This window comes from Strix uralensis, chromosome 7 (genome assembly GCF_047716275.1).
Source record: "Strix uralensis isolate ZFMK-TIS-50842 chromosome 7, bStrUra1, whole genome shotgun sequence".
In the NCBI taxonomy this organism is placed as follows: domain Eukaryota; kingdom Metazoa; phylum Chordata; class Aves; order Strigiformes; family Strigidae; genus Strix; species Strix uralensis.
Genome location: NC_133978.1, coordinates 21,725,779 through 21,748,392, shown reverse-complemented (window position 1 = coordinate 21,748,392; position 22,614 = coordinate 21,725,779). Strand labels below are relative to the sequence as shown.

The following is a 22,614-nucleotide window of genomic DNA, read 5'->3' as shown; positions in this document are numbered from 1 at the left end:
TGGCATGTAGGAAAACACCCAGTGGTATCCAAGTCAGTGTGCTCCTGCAGCTGGAACTTGAGTTCTCTGTAGCTACCTATACTTAATTTCTGTGTACCATGGTATCACGGGGAGGAACCCATTGTAGGAGATGCTGCTGGTAGTTATTCACAATTAATGCATGTTAACAGAGGATGCAACACAGATATTCTTTCCTAACAGGGCGGTGATTTGTAAACCTCTATTAAGACACTGGACAACATTTTCCTGAATAGATATTATAAATGCTATTTAAAAAAAAAAAAAAATTATAAAGAATGGATGTTCCTGGAAGCTGGTACTACTTATTGGTCCCATACCTCTTATTAATTTTTATTTAGTTATAAAAGGAAATATTAAACATCATTTGCTCTTAATATAAAATGGGAGATTGCCACTGATAAGCATGCTTAAAATAAGGATGACAATGGTTATTTTCATTCCCTAAATATAATAACAGACTATGAGACAACAATGAATGCAGCCAGTCCTGCTGATGGCTGAATCATAGCAAGAGCATCACTTGATTTGTTTCCAGGTCTAAAAAAACTAATAAAGACTTTATGTAATCTCCTAGATATGAAAGGATTAAGATTAATGTCTTAAATCTGCTCCTTATGCTCAAATAATCTCTCTACAGACAGGTGCCTGCTTCTACCTCTTTCATGTGAATTCTATTTGTAAAAAGTGATACTGAATTAAGATAGCTGAAAAAAAGGCACATTCCTTCTTACTATACTTAAGAGAAGCTATTAGCTGTTCTGTACTGCACCAAATCGTATCATTTACTTACAGTTCAGCCACAATAGTGCATTCACGTGTGCTTTACAGTGTTTATCATTACTGTATTGTTTCTTTATGTTCTTTCTAGTGAAGCTAATGTGTTAACCTAGGAAGTACTGCATAGTAGGAAGTCTAAAACCAAGCTACTTCTATTACTGACATAACTTCAAGTAAACAAATCTTTTACTGCATTCAACCTGTTTGCAGAATGAGGGACTATGTTTCATCCTTGTAAGTTGTTGCTTGGAAGTTGTCAAAATAAAAAAGTGGATTTTCTTCATGAATGACTTCTTAAAAGTATAGTGTACATGTGTTCCATGGCCCAGATCCTGAGAAATTACATAGGCTTATGATTCATCTTTTATATATATTTTTTTTTTTAATCCTGGAATGCTTTGCATATTGGTGTTCTAACCAATTGTGGTTTGTGGAAAACTGATCAGTGAAACTGTTTTGAAGTGTAAAGCCTCATGTCCTCACTCAAAGCTTAACCTTCACAAATCTGGAATGTAATATATTCATTTGGCAGTGCAAAGAATTGAGCATGTGTGCGATCAGAGTTTTTTGCAAATATATTGCCTGTTGCTCTGAGTACAGGTAGAACACTTCCTTTTGTTTCAGCCAAATAATTCCCTGCTTCCTTCCCACAAATAGTAAGATACTCCTTATTTAGGATCTCTCTGCCCTGCTATCTGTAACTCACACAGAATGCAACTACACTGCCATGAAGCTATCCCTTGCAATGCATGGGGAATATATTCATCCTATTAAGACCCATCTTTCATAGACTGTTTCTGAGGGAGTGAAACTATATTAGCAGTTTGTAGGTTTAATAGCAGACCTTTTCATCTGTTAGTGAAGATTAGCTTGCTTGGTGTGAAGTTGTGCGTGCTTGTGTGCATTATGGAACTGTGGAAATGTGGGTTATTATGAAAGGACACTTCAAAATTTGTGACAGTAGAGCTGTATTTCTGATGAATGGAGTTGAGTACACACTGAATTTTAGATGGAACTGGTGTCATTAGATTATTTCATTAGCTTTAAAAAATCTTAGACACAGTGCCAGCCAGCTTCTGCTATCTTTGAATCCTGTGAGCTTTCCCAAAACACAGGCCCGTGGGGTACATGTACATTATGCTTCTGAAGCAGTCTGTGTATTTGCCATTACTTTAAACAAAACTCTCTGCTTGACTGTATTAATTCCTGTGAGTTTAATGTACATGCTGAGGAGATCAGAACTTTCCAGTGTTTTTCAGCTGTTTCTGCTGTGAATGCAGTGTGTTTCAGAAAGTGGTTGCATTGGTCTTTAGGACGTCAGGAACTTTCTACAATCTGTCGTGAAATTAAAGAAATACATGGTACATGTAATTACTTTTAGACATTAAGTCAGTGTAACAACCAAATCAATCAGTGTTCATTACCTTACTACAGGCATAGCACAGGACAAGTGCATTTTACATGCAGTCACCTTGGAATAAAATGGAATCAAGACAAATATTTATGAATGATGAAGTAGTATTTGCCCACTGGCTGCCAACAGGGAGACTTTGTATTACTATAGTCTGGATGAGGGACACAGTTATTCATAAGCTAAAACTATTATATTCAAAGGACAAATATTTATCTGGGACTTTAAGGGCAAAACTTAGCCTTGTTTTTAAGAGTTAAAGTGCAAGTTTCATGTTCTGTATGTCATCATAGCTTTTGACTGATAAAATCTATGTTTCTACTGCCAGAGGTTGCATCTTGAGCCTAATAAAATTAGGTTGTGTTTGCATTTGTGATATTCTATAAAAAATACTTATTCATATTATTATTATTCTGATGGCATCATGTTTAACGTAACCCATCATATTTTGCCAATAGGTAGAAAAAAATGTGCAGTGCTATATTTTCTGTGTACTATGACTAAATTATTTTAATATTATGGCTGGTGATCTGTATTATAGTTACTATTGAACAAAGTATTTTCTATCATATGGGATGAATACTATAGCACTATTTAACTGGGCATTTTTTTGTAATTGGGTGGTAAGGTCTCATCAGTTTAAGTTCTAACAAAAAAAAATCTGGAACTTGATTTCATCCCAGGTTTCCATCATATAATCTCTGTACTGCTACTGGGTTTCATGTTTACTAAGCAGTTATTGGAAGGACAACAAAACAATTCTGACTAAGGCCTAATGAGCATTATCTGGCAGGAAAAGGCATTATACAAAAGTATAAATCTCAGGCTTATTTTACTTATGACTTCCTGAGTTCAAAGAAGTGACTTCGTAAAGCAAACTGACAGAGTGAGGGAAGGTCATAAAAGCTATGTGGATGTTGATACTTATAAATGTAAACCCAGAGTACCCATGGTGCTAAGCAACAAAAATTTTGATTGAGATGAATACTGGTCTGAAAATTGAGCCAATATTTAATGAATTAGAAACTTGAAGAGAATGGCCTCTAAAAGAAATGTCAGGTGACCTTGTGAGAAGACACAAAGGACAAAGTAAAAGAAACCCTTAAAGGTCCTTAGGATGCAATGTCCTAATTTACAATATGCTCTCTTAGACTGTCATGCTTCATATGTGTGTGTACACTGCATTTGCAAACAGCAAACCTACAGTGCAGACCCTGATTGCTGTCACAATATCATTACCAACAGCTGTTGATGATTACATTACATTTATGACATACAACAACATGTCAGGTAGGTAACATATACTGCTATTGCACTCTTCACCTGTGTGTGGAAATGTAATAAACATAACCTGGTTACAGCACAACTTATGGTCGTCTCTAGTACCTTGGTTTACTTTCTGTCAAGACAGGTAACCCAGGTCAGAGAAATTTATCAGTTCTTTTAACCCAGTCAAAGCATTTCTGAGGTTCAATAAAATTTTTATAAATGTCCCACATCAGTTTTCATCTCAGCAGCCTTGGTTACATTCTGGTTGGGTTTCTGGTCGGGTTTCTGGTCAGGGTTCAAGACAGTATGCCACATAGGACCCAGTTTCCTGTGCACTCTGGGAAGTCTGTGAGGAGGAGCTGAGTTCTGGCATCAGAATATTCCAGGATCCCACATTGAATTTTTGATACTTAGTCTGTCCTCTCCTCCTTGGTTGGCTGTGCTGCACCATTGTCTGTCCTTAGGAATAATGCATCAAGCCATTAATCCTTCACATATCAATGGCTCTTATCATACAGTATAAATTGTTTTATCTTGATAAACATTAGTTGAGAACTAAATCTTATGTACTTCATGCCATTTTACAGAAGCAGGCACAGAGAAGTAAAGTAACACAGGCAATATTATTTTATTTGTTATTATTAGACTCCCTACAGCGTGCCACTTATATCATAGCAATAAGTAGTTTTCTTGCTGAAAACCTTATTATCTTTATAAAACATGTCACAAGAAGCAGGACTATAAAAAGCTTTTAAAAAAAAAAAAAAAGCTGGGTAAGGTCTTGGAATTGTATGAACTCGTGATTTGCACAACTCCTGCATATTTCCCCAACATTGCTTTTGTAATTCAGTAGCAGAACTTTGCAAAGAGTAGACTCAAAAGCATCACTATATACAATGAACACAAAAATGCTTGATCCTTCTTAGATATGAACCTCACTTGTTATTTAAAAATTAATAAGATGTAAGTAAGCTATTTTGGTTCCGTTACCCTCTGCCGGGACCAAAGAGACATAGTCCCCCTTGGTTGCATTAAAGCCTCAAAGCGACAAACAAAATGGCTCTTTCAACCATACAGGTATAATTGTATCCAGCCTTGTGCTTTTGCCTTCAAAGAGAGCAGGGGACAGTGGCTAGAGCAGTTCTTAAAAACTAGAAGCATAATATCCTCTACTGCATTTGTGCACAGCTGCATAAGCCTTGATGTCCACACAGAATGAAGAAGTGGTGATAAAAGCACCTTTCCTGTTACGGCTATTTGTGCCAGCAGGATAACTAGTGTGTAAATAAAGATTAGGGCTTGCACATGGCATAGATATTTAATCCTTTGGAACTTAGATTTTTTTTTTTTTTTTCTGGGTTTACTCTAAAGTGTATTTAGCTACTTAGGGAATTTTAGAGGTTGAAAACCATGTACCTCAGGATGGTATGTAAGTAGATGGATAGGCAGCAGCTGGTTGGGAGTTTTGAGGATTTACATTTTTGCAGTTAGATGTATGGGTGTGGTTTGGTGGCTTTTAGTGTTCAGATCCTTCAGTTTATCCAGTCAAAAGTCTGTTAGCAATAAACAGTACTTGACTCCAAACACGACACTTCTCTTAATCACTAGAGGAAGATACATCCGTTTGTGTCTGTCTGGGTTACTGTAAAGTTGGATCTGCTTGTTTTACATATTTACTTGTGGTCATGGATACAAACAGCCACATGAATTACAGTTAAACAAAGAGTCAGACCCCACTGGTATTTCTACCCTTTGCAGGAAGAACTGGGACCTGATGCACAGTGCCAATGCATAGCTCTAGTGGCAGGCCTCTGACATACTGTAAGTGCTCTATCAAAAAATTTTCACTTAGAACTAGTGAAAAGACATGTTCATGGAAGTACAAATTCTAAAGGTATTTGTGTTTCCATTGAAGATACTGGTGATGGAAAAGTTGTATACTTAAGATCATAAATCAGATAATCTTCTATGTTCATGTTTAGCAGAGTATTCTTACGATAGTTTGACACAAATCTTAGTTAATTAAATGTTGGAATTATAACAAGTGCAGGAAACAGGCAAAATTATTCAAGGCTAATTGGATGAAATTGATCCTAAATACAAAAACACTACAAAGCTTAAGCAGTATTTAAGCCTTCAAATAATACAACAAAGTTTTGGTATAAATCAAGTTGTTGAGGAGTTACTGTATTTTGTACTACTCAGTATCACATGGTTGTATCAGCTCTGGTTTCAGCTATAGTAGCAAATTTGAAGCTGCATATGAGATAAAATGAGAGTCCTCTTGTTCTGTTTCTAAGAGACTCAATGTCCAGTCTAGAAATGACATTGCATACAAATCAAGAGAAACAACTTCTCATCATACTGTGGCAAGTAACAAAGAAAAAAAGAAAGCAGAGGTCCATCTGAAAGAAGCAAAAATGTCTTGCCAGATAATTGAGGAAGATACAAAAGGTAACACATGTGAACTCTTAGTGAGATACACAAGTTCTGCCCAGAATTAGAAGGGTGGCTGCATCAAAACTGTTTCTGCCTTAAGATTCTGCATACAAGAATTCAAGTCCAAACTTAAAGTTTTGCAACTGATTTCTGTTCACCCAACTCATGGCAAGGGATTAACTCCCATTTCTGCCAGATGAAGATATGATCTCACACTTGTTGATAGCTTTTGCTACCTTGTAGCATAAGGTTTTGCTCTTGTCTTTAGATACTCTGTCCAATACCCATATTGCCTGTCAGACCACAGCATGGGAAGAATTTTTTCCTCACCTAACTATTTACCAACTTGTCTAATCAGAGAGCTTCCAGCTGTGGGATTTCTACCTGTCTGCATAACTACACATTGGATAGTTTCAACTATGCAAACCCACAGACCATAACAAGTAACGACTCCTTATCGTAGCATAATTCAGGTTGGAAATTACCCCAGGTGGCCACCTAGTCCAGTCTTCTGCTAAAGTTAGTTTAACAACCTAGGACAAAATATACTTTCATATTTCTTTAGCATTGACCTGGCTGTTCTCCTTTTTACATTTGTTGTCTTTTGTTTTTTAATCCATTCCTCAGTACAGGCTTCTTGGGCATACCTACTTCTCAGTTTCTCAGTAGTCACTGAGCAATATCTCTGGCTCCAGAGGTTAAAATAAGTTTATGGTTTGTAGGTTTTGTGGACAAAGACTAAAAATGCCACAGATGTGAAAAAACATGACCCTCACTGTAGTAGAGCAATAGACAATACTATTTACATGAGGCTTGGCTTCAGCCTGACCTGGATTCCACTTGTGTATTTTCATTGACCTTCTACTGAATAGTTGAAATTTCAGCTCCATCTCTGTTGCCGATGCCAGTGAGTGGAACTGGTATCTGACATCTGGTTTTCTTTTAATGGAAAACTGAAAGCCACCATGCATATGCTTATTTCATTGGAAACATACCCACTCTTAAAAGACATGGTTTCTACAACATATTTTCTTGCCCCTTCTGACCTTGTGAATGAGATACTTTGCAATTAAAGTACCAAGGAACTGCTGAAGCAGAAGTGACATCTTGCTACCAAGACCTGGAACAACTCCACCAATCCAGCCATCTAGTACCATTGTGGCACGCAGTTTTAGCATTGCAGAGCTTTGTGACTGACAGCAGCAGGAATTGCAAAGTCAACCAGACTCGTTTCCATGTAGATCTACAACTGGTTTTCATTTGCTTAAAAATAGTGCTCTGCTTCATCACAATGTGCTTTAAGAGTTTCATTCATTGAGTAACATTTTCATTTGCCACCATCTCTCAATAAGTAACTGTCTTCTTTACATACCAAGGTCATTCTTCTGTGTCCCTACTTGCAGAGGCAATGGCTATTCCCAAGCCTATATGACAGAGAGAGAAGTTTCATACAAACATCCAGTTGTTTGTTGTGAACTAGATCTACTGAAAGATTACTGTTACCTAATGGTCTATGAGAGTTGGTAAAGCACAAAAATTTATATATTTACATATCTCTGTTCCACTGGTGTGTCAGCTGTGCATAAAAAATCTTGTTAATACTGAAAAACAGAGAGTCTTCTCTAATACAACTTTTGGCAGTGCTGAAACTGGAAGTCTGGGTTTCTACTGCAGCCATGGTAGAGATATGAGCTTAGCTGATGAACCCCATATCAGTCTGTGAGCAGTCACAGCTTAGTTACTGATCTGTTAGAGCAGGCACATATCCATCAGCCCAGTCTCAATGTCTATACCATCTCAATGACATGAACAACTTGTGTACTGTAGGAGTTACTGTATACATTTACAACCTTCCTTTGCCTATTCTTCCAAAAATCAAGCAGTAATGGGTTTCTGTTCACATCCCAGCTATGGCATCACCAGTTGCTTTTTATATCTACAGGTAATAATTGATGTCAGTGCATCCCTCTGAAATGTTGTCTACTAACTAGATAGAATTATGTCTGTTGTTCAACATCAGTGAGCCCTTGGAAATTTCAGTCTGCATGGTGGATAAAGGCAAATGATCATATTCTTCCATTGATGCAGTTACTGAATTATGCTGGCAGCTCAGAATCAGTGACTTCACTTCTTTTTTGAAGTTGCTGTTTAGGAAACCATAGATAACAGGGTTGACACAGGTGGAAGCCATAGCTACCAGGTGGCACAATGAGAAGATCAGATTGTGGTAGCAAGGTGAAATGATTTTGTAATTCCAGTCCACAATGGTGTTGAAAACATGCAATGGTAGCCAGCAAACAGCAAAAGCTGCAACCATGCATGCTAACAAAATATTTATCCTTCGCAGCTGAACTGCTCGGTTGCTATATTCATTCTTCTCAAACATGTCCTTTCTCTTCTGTAGACGTAAGTAGATACGCAGGTAGCAAAGTATAATGAAGAACAGTGGGATGCAATATTGCAAGAGTAGTAAAGTAGTAGTGTAGATAAGTCGGTGTTGCTCAGAAGGCCACGAGTCGATGCATATGGCCTTGTCAGTGGAAAAATTCATGATGTGCGAGAGCTGCTCGTACAAATCATTAGACAAGATAGATGTGGTCAAAAAGGGCAGGGACATGAGACATGCTAAAGTCCAAATCACTCCAATTCCTAGATAGGCTTGGGAGATACTTGGTCTCCAGCCAGTCGGGTTTATGATGAGCTGGTGTCTTTCCAGAGCAATAAGGACAAGGGAAAGAATTGACACTGTCACAGATGTGCACTGAGTGAAAGAGGTCATTTTGCACATGACTTCCCCAAATATCCAGTAGTCCATCATGGTGTAAACAACGGTGAAAGGCAGACAGACAAGACACATAAACAAGTCTGAAATTATTAAGTTGGAAATTAGAATGTTGGTGACATTGGCCTTTTCCTTCTGCTTGGCAATGACAGCAATCAGACAGATGTTTCCCACAATGCCTAGGACAGTCTCCAAGCTGTAAGAGGTGGCCAGAAAGACAGTAAGGTCAGTGATGTTCCTGCACTGATTAGAAATCTGCACAGGGAAGCTTCGGTTTGAGCTCCAGTTCTTACTGTTCAGGAAAGGAAAACCATCATTAACAGCCCTTGTCTTATTCATCCTGAACTCCAAAATATTTATCCAAAAAGGTGATAGTCAAACAGAATCTGGGTCTTCTGGAGCCAGCTTAAAAAGGAGTTTTATCTGTTCTGTTTGGCTGTGGAAGATCTGGGTATATCTGCAAAGGAAAAGAAAAGAGATTGCTTAGTTATGCTACAAAAAAATTAGTCAAAAGGGCAGAGGCGGAGACAGGGAAGCAAATGCCAGGGATTCTGTGTATATTCTGCAGCTCCCTTTTACATAGTTTATTAGATCATAAAACGGAACTCTTTGCTAAAATGTGGAATGGAAGTCTGTGCAACTCTATTGAATTATGACCTCACTTGTTGTGAGGTTGTCCCATGGATTTAAGAACACCTTAACTTCATCATTTAACTCAGTGCAGTATCTTGAACATCACTAATGCAGTAGAGCGGTGATTCAAGAAAGCTGGATCAAAACCCACTTGGGGGTAAAAATTGTGTGTAATTCTGGTTTTGCAAGGTTCTGATCCAAAACTGAGCAGAAGACACATTGTGGACTGCATTTACCTTCAATTGAGCTAAACATCAGTGTGAAAAGTAAGCCATATTAGGTGCATAAAGCCAACACTAGAATATTTTATGTGAGTTAATCTGTGAAATGCATTTGTGATTGCAGCCAGAATCCACATTTGCTTGAGACAATCACCATGCAAAAATTCAGGCTCATATCCTCAGGAAGGATAACATGGGACAATTTTGAAAAAGTCTAAAATCAAAATCATTTCAACATTCTACAGCTTCTACACAACTCTGATAGGTCATGGGAACTGCAGTCCAAATTCCCTGCTTCCCCATTCTGGATGAACTCTAGTGTCCATGAAGCATTGATGTCTCCCTCTGGGTGACTAATGTATCCATCACAGGGTTAATCAGAAATATAGTCCAGTCTCCTGGTTTTGGCTTTAAGAGCAGGTGATTTTGACAAATCTCTTCATTTGATAAGTCTATTAATTCCTTATGAGAAGCTTCTTCTCAATTCTCCCTCAGCATAATTTTGCTTTTTTTAACCAAGAGAATTCACGTGTTGTAATAGTATGTGCTATGTCCTGGATACTGTTCACGCACAGGCAGATGGGGCTGCTTCTTAACCACTGCTGCAAGCCCCAAGCTAGGATTTTCAGTGGGGTCTCAGGGAGCTGAATGCACAGAGTTAATTGAAGCTGCACACTTTTGGAAATCTCAGCCATAGGTCTGCCTGAGCTCTACCAGATGGCTCCTGGGAGGCTGTTGTGATCTGCCATAGCAGAGCCTGCTTTATAATCCTGACCCTGAGTCCAAATCCTCTATGTCCAGGACTCAAAGAAAAAAAATCTGACTCTGCTGGGAATTGTCCCCAGGCCAGAGGCAGTTTTATGCTGTACAAAGGCTTGTAATGTGAAAAGTAAATAAATACTCAGGGAACGACACTATTTACCCACTGCTTGACCCTTTCCTCAGCAACAAAATGCCACTCAAACAAGTTTGTAGAGTGGTGAAAAACTTCTGAGCTTCAGAAAAACAAGTGATCAAGATATAAATACATAAATAAAACAGTATAGTGAACCTGCCACTTTGAGTAGCATTTACTGCAGAGCAACTGCATGCATAAAGGTAACCAGTACTGTACAAAAAAGCACGCACCATTCTACAATTTTTTGTTTGCCATATCTTTCTCTTTTATGAGTTGTATTGTATGCTTCTAGAGATGTTGCCTCTCAGGAACTAAGAAAAGCAATAGTGTACAGTAAATAAAAAGATGTTTTGAGATCATTGTTCTACTTGATCAGCAAAAATTAGTAGAGTCAATTCTTTTGTTGCTTTGCTATCTGTCATCTATGTGTATCCATCAGTCTGAGACAGTCAAGACAGTCACATAAGTAAAATATAGTAACCTTTTCTTCCTCTGTTTCTTTCATTTCCTCAGTAGTTTAAATCTTAATTTAAGAGGGCAAAGGACATTTTTCAAATTGTGAATTTAAGTATGACTCTTTCTGTCCACTTACTTTTGTGTTGTTACTCAACCTGCATGAACAGGTTGATTTATTTTCTTGAATTAAAAGAAGAGACAATGATATATGGATTGCATTCACATATGGGGAGGGTATGATGGTCTGCCTCAGTGTGAAGATGGATATAGAATGAAAACTATCAACCAGTCTCTTAGCTTTTAGTGATTACTGGTCAGTAGAGATGCTGCAGATGAAACAGCAAAGAGATCGGCAGCCTGCAATATTGTTTGATACCAGTCAAAGGATCTCAGTCTTGGCATTTGGACAGGACAAACAGACTGCTGTAAATGAGACCATGAGCTTTTTGCTGCAGTCCCAGCTGAGTGTCCTTAGCTACAGTATCCTCAACAACAAACACATGGTTCTCTCTTGTTGGTTGAAAAATGTGTGCTGAGTTATTACAAATATCTGTACCCCACAGAGTAAGCCCTCTGAAGGGTCCCAGACACTTTTGGACATGCTGAGGTGTCACTGAGGAGAACTAACAAAGTTGAAGCAAAGAAAGTAAGTAGTGAAGCCACCTGAAAACAGAAGCCAGATCCTACGGCTTTAAGGGGCACGTTCCTAAGAGGAATGCCAAAGGTAGGGCACAGTTGTGTGTTTGTCACAGAAGGCAAACATGGTGGGGATAAAAAGCATATCTGAAGGCTCTGCTATGCATTTTGTTGGGTTAGGATCTCCCTCTCTTTTAACACCTTGCATTCCATGCAGTCTCCTACAAGGTGACTGTCGAGCACCTCCTGGGCATTCATTCTCATGGTACCTCACAGAGGTAAATAAGGAATGGTCACCCTCTTATCACAGATAAGGGAACTGAGAGAGGAAGGTGAGACTTGAGTTGTCCAGAGTCTCAAGGGAACCTGTGCTGCACTATGCAGTACTTAAAACTGCCTGCAAAGTGATGTCTTGGGAAAAGTCAGAGCCTAGATCAGCTAGGCCGATAGTTTTCTGTATCTCTTATTCTGGCAACCATAACGTAAAAAGCAGTTCTAGAAAAATAAATGTTGCAGTGACCTTATACTTATGTATCCTATTATGGTATCCTTGGATAGCAGATTCTCAAGCTTAGTCACTGATAAATGCTGTGTTATCTCAAGGTGTTTGCCATTCAGTTTGGTCTAAATTAAGAGCCAGTAATAAGCAATGTGTACATATTATGCTTAGTCATTTGAATAAAATTTTAGCTAATATACTGAATCACCGTTGCAGTGGGAACAAGGGTGATAGTCCCCTCACTGTATTGAAGGTTTGTCAATTACCAAGTAGAGTACAGAAAAAACTTTATGGGCTAAGAAAACCAGCTTTTGTATCCAGAAAGTGAAGCAATACTTACTTGGCTTGTAGGAGTGAAAAGCATGCCTCCTAAATCAGTTTGTTGAGGGAGTGGAGGGAAAAGCTGGATTGCTCTTGTTTGCTTGTTTGTTTTTAAAGAGGAAAGAGTAATCCTGTTCAGAACAGTTAATGAACTTCAGGAAAGAGGTCAGTAACAAAAGTTAACATGCTCAAAAAGCAAGGATTTTCTTCTCTAATTGATGCAGCATGAGATAGTTTATCTAAAAAGTGAGTGTCACAAAAGTCTGCAGCAAATTGTCAGGATATAGAAGGAAAAAGAGAAGGAGCTTTCAGATTTAATCTTAGTGTAAGTTATATTTCCCCACTTACATCTTTTATAGACATTCACCACTCTGCTGTGTGTGTTGGAAGCAAGGAAGAAAAGTGAGCAAGGCTTGAAGGATTTGTCTTTCTTAACAACACAGTCTTCTAAACTTAAAAATGTCACTCAGGTTGTCTCAAAAAAAAAAAGGAAACCATCTATCACTAGTCAGCTTGAAAGCCTTGTCCCAGGGGCTATCTTGTATTTCCCAGAAAAATTCCTCAAAGGAAAGGGAATTCTGCAGAGATGGGTCAGGGAAGAAAATGAAACCCTCAGTGGGTTTCGAGGAGACTGCTAGACAAAAGTGACGCCAAGCAGTTAATGCATGACTGCCCTTTTGAGAGACCCCTGGACTTGAAGACATCCTATGAAAACCTCTATGAAACTGCTTTCCTGGAGGCAGGATAAATCAAGGGATGTAACTGATACTGTGCTTTATGTGCTCACTGGGAAGGGGTGGGTCATTCTTACAAAGCTAATCATGATCATCCCCTCACTGTAATCAAAACCAGTCTCCATAGTTGTGATGGACAGTGTGGATCAATTTCCACATCAGACATAAGTCAAAGAAAAAAATATGTTTGCAGTGTTTAGCTTCATTATCTGGTACTTAGAAGCAATTGCTTATCTAGCTCAGAACTTAACTAGTTGCTCAAGCCATGTTTGCTGTATCAGACCATGAGACTTCCTGAGGGAAGCAATTCCTAAAGACATGAAGTGATTGTATTACTTATTTAAAGAGTTACAGCAATTATCTGGAGTAAAACAGATATGGTCTGCCTCTTATAAACTAGAAACAAAGAAGCAGTTTAACAGAACTCTGAAATTCATGTTGCAGATATTAACTGAGGTGGTAGTGAATGACTTAACAGTGGTATCCCCTTTTTGCTGGCAATGACATTATCTCAGTAAAATAGATTTGCCTTGTTTAGCGTTACAACCTAGAAGGAGGTTAAAAATCATTTGGCTATCATTACAAGTTCCCAGGAAGGCAACATTTAAGTAGAAGAGGAAACCTACCACTGAGTATGAGCAAACATCCCACAGCAATGTTAAATCCATAAGGGATTTGGTACAATGAAAATTAATGGTGGACTCTTCACCTTTGTTTAACTCTGTGTTGCAAAATTATTGGCAGCAACTATCTTAGGTCATTGAAAAAGCTATATATGTTAAAAATTTCTAAAACCTGCATAATGAGGATATAGCACAAGATGTGTGTATTAATATGTTACAAATCTGTAACACTGGGAGATGGTATAAATACCCAGGAAAGTTAATATTTTTTCCCCCTCTCACATCTGCACGTTTTCAGAAGGAAACCTTTTAGGGGTTAGGAACTTATATTATGAGTTAACCTTTTCTGATCCTGCAGAAATCAGGGAAGTTTTACAAAAGCACCTACTCTAACATTTTATTTGCTAGTTAAAATCATAACAACCTTACCAAAGACACAGAGGCAGCTCACAAAGGTAAAATGTGACTAGCAGGTCAGCAGACTGGAGAATGGTAGTTAGTCCCTGATTCCTTAAGAGTAAAGGCCATTGTGACTTGTCCTGTACCCAAGAGAAAAAAAGAAAATATTTTTACAAAGGTGATCTTCACCAAAGGAGGTGGGGAATCCATAAATCATTGTAATGGGCACCTTAGCAGACAGCCAGTTAGGATATCTGGATGGTGACATGATGTGTACTGCCAGAAACTACATGGGCTGGGTGAGGAACAAGAAGTCTCAGGGACTAGGAGATAAGAAGTGTTTTCCAGTGACCAATGGTAACCAGGAAGGCTTTCTGTCACACCGCAAGGTGGCAGGGAGCACACCTGAAACCCAAGTTCCCCCAAGAAGCTGCTATCTCCCTCTTGCACCCTGAAAGGTTGCAAAGCTCTGCTCAGTAGATACAAGGATTGGGTCTTTCATGACAAGTCAGACTGGATCCGTTTGTCAAAGCCACCTGCTTTGTTGGAAAGTGCCGGTTCAGTGTACCTATACTCTGTGGACATTTCATGATGCTCAAAGATGTCCCTTCAAATATTTTTTCTTAATCAGATGGAGGAGGAAGAACCCAGCTTATCACTGGGCTTCATTGGATTAAACATCAGGTTTGTTATCATCTCCTGTACAGTGATTCAAGCCCTTCAGTTTACTAAAAAACACTCAGAAGTTGATTACAATTATTTTGTTTCCAATGAAGCAAAATGTTGCATTCATACCAAAACCTTTTTTTTTTTTCTTTTTTTTTTGCATATGAAAATGCCTTCTTTCCCTCAAAAACATCCAGTCTTTCAAAACTATACATTTAATGTTTTGGTTCAGGCACTGACTGATAAAATCAACTGTTTGCATGGCCTTAATCAAAGCTGAATGGTAAACAGCAAAGGCCTCCCTTGTTTTTATAACCCTTCTTGCTGAATTATTACCATTAATAATTACATTAATGTTTATTATAGTGGTATTAAAAAAACAATTGAGAATAGGTCTTTTTGTGCTTGGTGCTGTACACGTCTAGAGGAGCAGACAAGCCTCCCTCTTAATAGAGATAGACAAGAGCTTAAAAAGCATACAAAGAGAACAAAGTATTTATTGCTGTTCTCCTTGCTTTGTAACTGGGTTCAGAGCATGTTGATTATAGTGGACTTTGGATGAAGTTCATTTAATATTTCTGCCCTCGTTTCTGTATTGTTTGAAAACCATAAAGAAATGTACAACATTTTCATGGAACTGAAGGACAGTATAAGAATTCTTTGTTTTTAGGAATTGAATATGCACGAAGCCTTTCAATCATGGATTCTCTTTAATTTAAATTTTATGTCCCTGTCAATATCAGTGGATCAATTTTAGAATTTAAATGCTAATCAAATGCTTTTCATTATCTCCTGTTTACCCTAAGAGTTAAATGAATGAAGAATCATAACTGAACTGCTTGTTATCCATACTTCTGTGTTCTTCTAAAACTTGTTTCTTTAAATTATATTAACATAGCAACTACTCAGTATGTCTCCCTTAAAAGTTTCTGATATATAACTCTTGCTTTAGATCTTACGTTGTTTCAGGTGAATCCTTAACAATTTTCAATCAGAAATCAGTCATTATCCAAAGCAGAGGAAGATTTGAGCAGAAAGAGAATTAACAATGATGGCATCAGCTGTCAGTCACTCCAGTGAAAAGTGAATAAATTTTTATTATCAAAAGCAATAACTTTAATAAAGATATCTGAGCTCTTACCAGTCTGAAATACATAATTTAGAAAATTCTTACCTGTTACTGATTGAGCAAATCACTGCTGTTGCTGCACATTTCTATTTTGGAAGAAAGAAGGAATGTTGTAGCAGCAAAGTAAGGTCTTCTGTGTCCTAGCAATCCAGAAGAGAAGCTCTCCTCACTGTTTCTGTAGGTAATTTGGGTGGCATCTCTCTCTCTCTCCCCCTCTCTCTCCCCCTCTCCTTTCTTCCTTCCCTTCAGTTTAGCCAATGAATTCTGCTTTATGATTATGGTCTGACTTTGAAGTTCTGGCTCCCTCTGCTGTTATATAAATATAGAAATTCTACAGATACTTGAGAGGAATAGCAACTTCAGCAAAGAGCTATGGAGTTACCTGAAGCACAGCATGCACCCATGCTGCACACAAGTGTGTAGTCAAATGGAAGTACACTAAAGCAAAGGGACAAAATACAGAAACAGAGCTTAATCCTGTTCTCCTTGCTGAGATTTCTGTAGGGCTTAAAGAGAATTTTGCCTCATAGATATGAAAAGGCTGCCAGTATCAGTTTTCTCAATTTTTCCATTTCATCACAGACTGATATTGAAATTTTATTTTAGAAGGATCCAGGCTACAAGTCCTTAAATTGTGAAAGGGCAAGAGATACACTGTTACTAGGGCAAAGAACTCAGAAATGTAAGAGCACTGAGAAAGTTGGAAAGAGAGGAAAAGAAGGATTTGCAGAAGTGCCGCTTTTCTTTGATTTTTCCCAGGTCTTTCTCATGAAAAACATCAGAGTTGCAAATTTTTCTCTTACATTGGGAAAATACACAAACAGAATATTTCCAAGGGCTATATCTGAATAACAAAATTTCGTTCTTAACTTAAAGTGGGTTTTAAGCTATGGTCAACTACTTAACTAGTCCAGTGGTTAATGCTATTCTGAGGCCCTTCTAAAGGTGTGATAAATAGTTGTAACAAATATGTGTTTTCATTTGAAGTCATGTAGTATGTCACCAGAAACCAAATATTTCAGTATCAAAATAAATACAAGCTCTTACCAACTAAACTAACTGTGAAAATATTTTTTCATTTGTACTGTATTCTTTCTTTCATTTTTTCTGGTACCAGCTATTACAGATGTGCTCATCTACTTCAAGAGTTTAGCTGACATCTTTCATCATTAGAGAAATAATCAAAGCAGAAGCAGGAATATTTAAGGTCTTTCTAGGGTATTTTGGAATTTCTCATGTTTTATGATGCTGAGAAGCATAAAACTGGAACTTGTAATGAATGGTGTAGGCTAAAAAGTTGTCCTTAGCTACTGATTCTTTCTTCAGGGCATGCTTGAGCTGCTTCTTATTTTGTATTACTTACTTTTTCCAGCCTCCTTTTCAGGAGCTTTATCTACCAGCTAGTATGAACGAGCACCCCATATCCCAGTGTTTCCCTTTTACCCAGGCACCTCAGAAGGAGATGACCTTTCTGATCTGGTTAGGGAAGAAGACATGAAGTCTGTGCTCCAGCTGAGGAGGCATCAGCCCTCTTGCCAGCTCCTTAGGAAGTAGAAGCTTCCTATCTTACTGGAGCCAGAAAATCTGAAATTATTTATTTAGCTGGCCTGTTCACTTCTGTTTCTTCCTTAATTTATTTATCATATGTTTACTTGTTCTGCTGTTCAAAGCATTTAAGAAAGAGGAGGAAAACCACTAGGAAAGAGACAGTCCTTTTACTGAGGAGTATTTTGATTTGTGAAGCTGTTCTTCTTGTCCCCCTCAGCTTGCAGCATTCTTCAGCAAGCCTTATCTCCACACCTTCCAAACATTTAAAGATATTCTGTGTCGCTTTTATTCTCTCAATTCAGACATTTGGACAGAGCCTGCAAACTAGCAAATTAGCATGTGCTCTCTTCTTAAAGTCAACAGAAAACAGCTGCAGAACTATTCCTGAAGAACTGCTCAGGGGGCTGCCTCCCAGGGATCAGGAAATGACCTAGACACCAATATTTTGCTATGTCATCTGGGAATTTCTTCTTGACAGGTTTTTTAGGATGAACTGCTGTAGCAAGGTTCTGGCCATTTTTTGATGAGGTGAATGGGGCTGCATTAGAGCCGTATTACATGCATATTCCTTCCACATCATGTCCAAACTGCAGGGTGAAAATGCTCACTATTAACAAGCTAATGTGAGAGCAGCACTTGGGTCATTCCAACCCTGCACTAATTTGTGTAGCTGGGATTTACATGCACACAGCAGCCACTGAGTGTAAGCGAAGAGATGTGGTGTGGTGCAGTAGCTGTCTGGACTGCAGCACAGAGGGGACAACACTGGAGCTAGCTTGGAGTGAGAACACCAGCAGCAAGACAAAGAAGCAGATGCCTGTTTCCTCATCCAGGTGGATCTTGTAGGTTTAGTTCTGCACCTTGCTGAAAGGGATGTTGGTACCTGAACTGGCTGGTTTGAATTTGGCCGTGTTTAATTTCACTATACAATGGGGACTATTGAACATGTATCTCTGGAGAGTCTCTGTGAGGATCCTGACCCATTAAGGCTTTTGGAAAATGCACAAGTAGTACTTGTATGAGGATGCATAAGGGTGGAAATTCCTCTATATGCAGGACACTTGCTGCTGGAAAGCAGCATGGAAGTACTGTAGTCCCAGCTGGTCAGACTGGCTGTTTCTGTTCATATCAGTAGGTTTGCATTGATTCTAGCAACCAATAGACCAACCTCTGTTTGCTGTTGATAGGGAATGGAGTAAAGAAACTAGCTGGCATGGTATGGGTCTGTCCTACTACCCACAGAGCAATAAGAAGTCTTGCTCCCATTCTCTGTCCACGGCACATGCTCCTGCTATGGGAAGGCACTGGGCAACTGTTTTCTCTGCAGTTTATTACATACAGTTGAACTCCATGGAGACAATGAGTTTCAAGAGGGTACAGGTGCATGGGGAAATAGTCCTCTCTGCTCTGACCAAATAACTCCTTCCTGCACGTGGTTATGGTGAGAGCAAGACCTCTACCAACAAACATTCATTGCATGCAATTAAGCATTTCCCTAGGAGTGACAGGATTGTCACAGCAGTGGGATTACAGCTGCACTCTGGATGCTTTGAGGGTCTCCTCCAGTGCTCTTGTGTCAGATTTTCAGCCATATCAGCCTTCATTGATGGAGTCCTGATGCTCTGTCTCTTTCTTTCCTCCAAGCATGGAATTTCAGAGGTCAGTTCTCCTACAGTACATCTAGCAAATCTAATTGTGGTCCAGCATCTGGAGTCCTGCTCTCTCTTGGCACTGTTAAACAGTGAGCAAACAGTGTCCACAAAGAATAGTACTAGGTACTCCATGATAAAAGCATATGGAGAAAATGTACCATGGAACAGTACATAGTCTATGTGTATGCTAAGCTTATCAGGTCTACGTGGCATCTTTGTAGGTATTTTGCACAATTTAGGTTTGGCTTTATTTTGTCAAAATCTCTACCTCTCTCTGAAGCAGAATTGATATTTTAACCATTTTCAGCCTTCTCCAATTTGTTCATAAAACTCCTTCCATGGGGGGAGCTATGAAACTGATGTATCTTCCCAGGGATATTTCTGAACTGCCTAAATGATGTTTAAGCCTTCAGAAAAGTAGCCCTGTTACTCAAGGTCCCCTAGGCAGGCCCTTATAAATGCATCTAGCATTTAGGAAGCTGATAACATGATCCCTTATATCTATGTCTATGTATCTATATCTATAGTTATATCTCTTTCTATATCTATCTCCTTATGTATATGTATATACATATATAAAACTGGGTGAAATCCTCTGATCCACCCTCAGCAAGTAGAAAAGTGATGGCCTCTCCAGTGTCTGCTACTCACAGGTTGGAAGGGTCATAGCCAGCTCCAGCGATGTCCACTCCATTATTCCCAAGAAGACACAGGGGGATAGCACCAAACAGAGCTGCTACTAGTGAGTTCTAACTAATCATGAAGGTCAAAGATTTAAGAAGCTACAATTGTATTTCTCATTTTACCTGCTTCCTGGAATCACCTTAATGACCTTCTGGTACCTGGAGCCATGGATGGGTTTTCTTCTAAACATTGGTAAGCTGTTTTCCTTAGTATGTGCAGGTTTTCTACTTGTATGCTCTCAGCATGACACTTGAAAATAGACTATGTGACCGTGGCTTTCCACAGTAGATATTAAAAAGCAGTTGTTATTTCCATCAGCTGAAATATTTCATTGTAATACACTTCAGCAAGGTAGAGGAAAGGCAGATAAAGAAAACACCTATGATGTCAGCGTTGAATAAACTGAACATACTCAAATGATTTATCTGGGCCTTTTAAGCTGTACAGCACTCTTGTTATAATTGCTTTTAATATTGTCTAAATATGTTTTATAGGATATTTCTCATATAAACCACTTTCATGAACTTTGTACCAGGCACAGTGTAGTGCCTGAAGTCTACTGGCTAAACATGTTTTATAGTCCAGGTTTTCTGTACAAACAGCTTTCATGGGGTTGTTTGTCAGTGGACTTTGATCCCAACAAGATTATTGCAGGAAATTCTACCCCAGTATGGAAGGCTACAGAACTATTTATATGGCATTTCTTTGCAGTAGGTTGGACTCTCAGGCACGGGCTTGCCTTTTCTGCAATATACCTGTCATCTTCTGGTGAATATGTTCCTTTGTGCATCTGCACTTATGGATTGACCCACACAAGGCACCAGGGTGGGGAGAGGCTTTCAAAGGGCTGTTTTCTGCTTTGTTTCATCCCATTCTTCTAGTATACATGTCCTTGGGGGAATGTCAATGAGCATAACAGCATAATTAATCCATTTGTCTGGCAACAATTTATATAATACCTGTTACTCTAAAAGCTAGATGATTTCCAAATCAATAATTAGATTTAGAAACATTTACAGACACCATGAATTCTTCTGTTTTCAACAAGACCAATCAGTGACTACTTAGAAGGAAAAGCAGTGATTTGACATACGTGAAAATTTATTTAACTCTGCATCCCAACAGGAAAAAGGTCACAAGGTTATTTGTGGTAAAGCTTGGTTACAAATGTGTGTTATAAGACAAACCACCTAGTGCCAAAAATTAGATTAGAGCTGTGAAAGGTAATAGGCGAACCCCTTCCTCCTGAAACCATGTTGCTTTGCTGCTTTCCTCTAAAGAAGAAGTCTGGAGTATGTTCAGCTTCTGGGGTAGGTGTGGAAGAGGAGAAATACATCATGTGGTCTTAACCAACTCCATTGTAGACTTTGCAGCTTATGTCAGGATTAGTCTTCTTCACCACTCGGATAGAACAGCTTTTCTTGTGGAATAGGCCAACACAGTTCACCCTATCATAGTTCTTGGGGATTAAAACCCTGTCATTGAGAAAAGCAAAGAGAAAAATCATCAGTCAAGACATGGACTTAAGAAGGCTGCTTACTGAGCCACAGCCATCTTGGAGCAAGCTACATCATGGATCGATTTGGCTCATGGGTTCCATTAATACAAGTGCTATGGATTATCATAGGAGGAATACAGAGCCCTGATCATGGCCCTTAACAGATGAAGTGATTTCCCAATGTTTGTTCTGGTTTAAATGCAGTTCTCACCGGTCATTTTGTTAACGATTGCTGTAAATTCCTGCACAGAGACAAAATAGGAATTAGTTCTGTTTTCCCCATTCAAACTAAGACTTTCTTGATAATAACAAAAGATTTAGAATGCTGAATCACCCCAGCCTGAATACTTCGCAGCCAAGCCTCTTCTCAGCACAGGCTGACTCCCTACCTCCTATGACTGAGGACATCCAGGAATATTTCCCACCAAGAGTTCCTTGGGTTGTATCCTTTCTCACAGACCCTTTATGGGACTCTTTCTCCCTCACCTCAAAAAGAATTTTTCCAGCCTTCTGCGGAAAGAATCAGCTCATACCACTATATTCAGGAAGACACAGCTGGCCATGATGTGTCACCTGCCATCCATTAGCAGGAACACACGAGAAGATTAGAAAGCAAATTATCTGAGCAGGGCGTGTGTGTCCTGCTTTGATAAGCAGGAAGGATTTGCTCTTGGCAGCATGGAAAGGATGTGGAGCTGCTCTGACCTGATTAGATGCTTGCAGGCAGGCCACTGGTCTGACAGAGCTGCAGAAGCCCACACATATGTGTGTTGCGGGCTGTTTAGGTATCTGGAGACAAGCTGCTGAATAGAAGGAGGAAGAAAACAGAGGCTAAAGGGAACCATACACACAGCTATTGTCAGAATCAAAAGAAGGACTAGGTGATGAGGAAGAGCTGTGTGTTGGAAAGACCCTAATTCTGTTTCATTTTGTTTCTTCCCAAAGAAGTCTATGTGATTGCCAGATTATTCTGCTTCTTCAGGATTAGAGCTAACTGGGAAATGGGAAGAGGAATTTTGTTTACGCAAGTATGAAATTCTAATGCACACTTTCAGTGAGGTTTTTAAAGTCTGAATATTTCAACTAGTTCCTGAATAAGCAAACAATAATTTGGGTAAACTTACAAGCTGCAGCAAATCATTGCAGTCATCTTACATCTGCATTGGTAACAATCTTCAGTCTTCCACACCGCACCAAAAACATAGAGGTTTCTGTTTGAAAGGCACCCTGCATGTACACACCAGAAAATAACAGTCAGTAGATCAATATGAACCATGTATCAGTTTACAAAGTCTTATGTTTGTGGACTAGCAATCAA

General features: G+C 38.9%; 1 protein-coding gene across 1 annotated transcript; it reads right to left on the bottom strand.

Moving 5' to 3' along the window:
- Window positions 1-7,904: 7,904 nt before the first annotated feature.
- On the bottom strand, window positions 7,905-9,038 carry NPY4R2 (neuropeptide Y receptor Y4-2). The gene has a single exon (XM_074874003.1). The coding sequence runs from the start codon at window positions 9,036-9,038 to the stop codon at window positions 7,905-7,907; it is 1,134 nt and encodes a 377-aa protein (XP_074730104.1).
- Window positions 9,039-22,614: the final 13,576 nt, after the last annotated feature.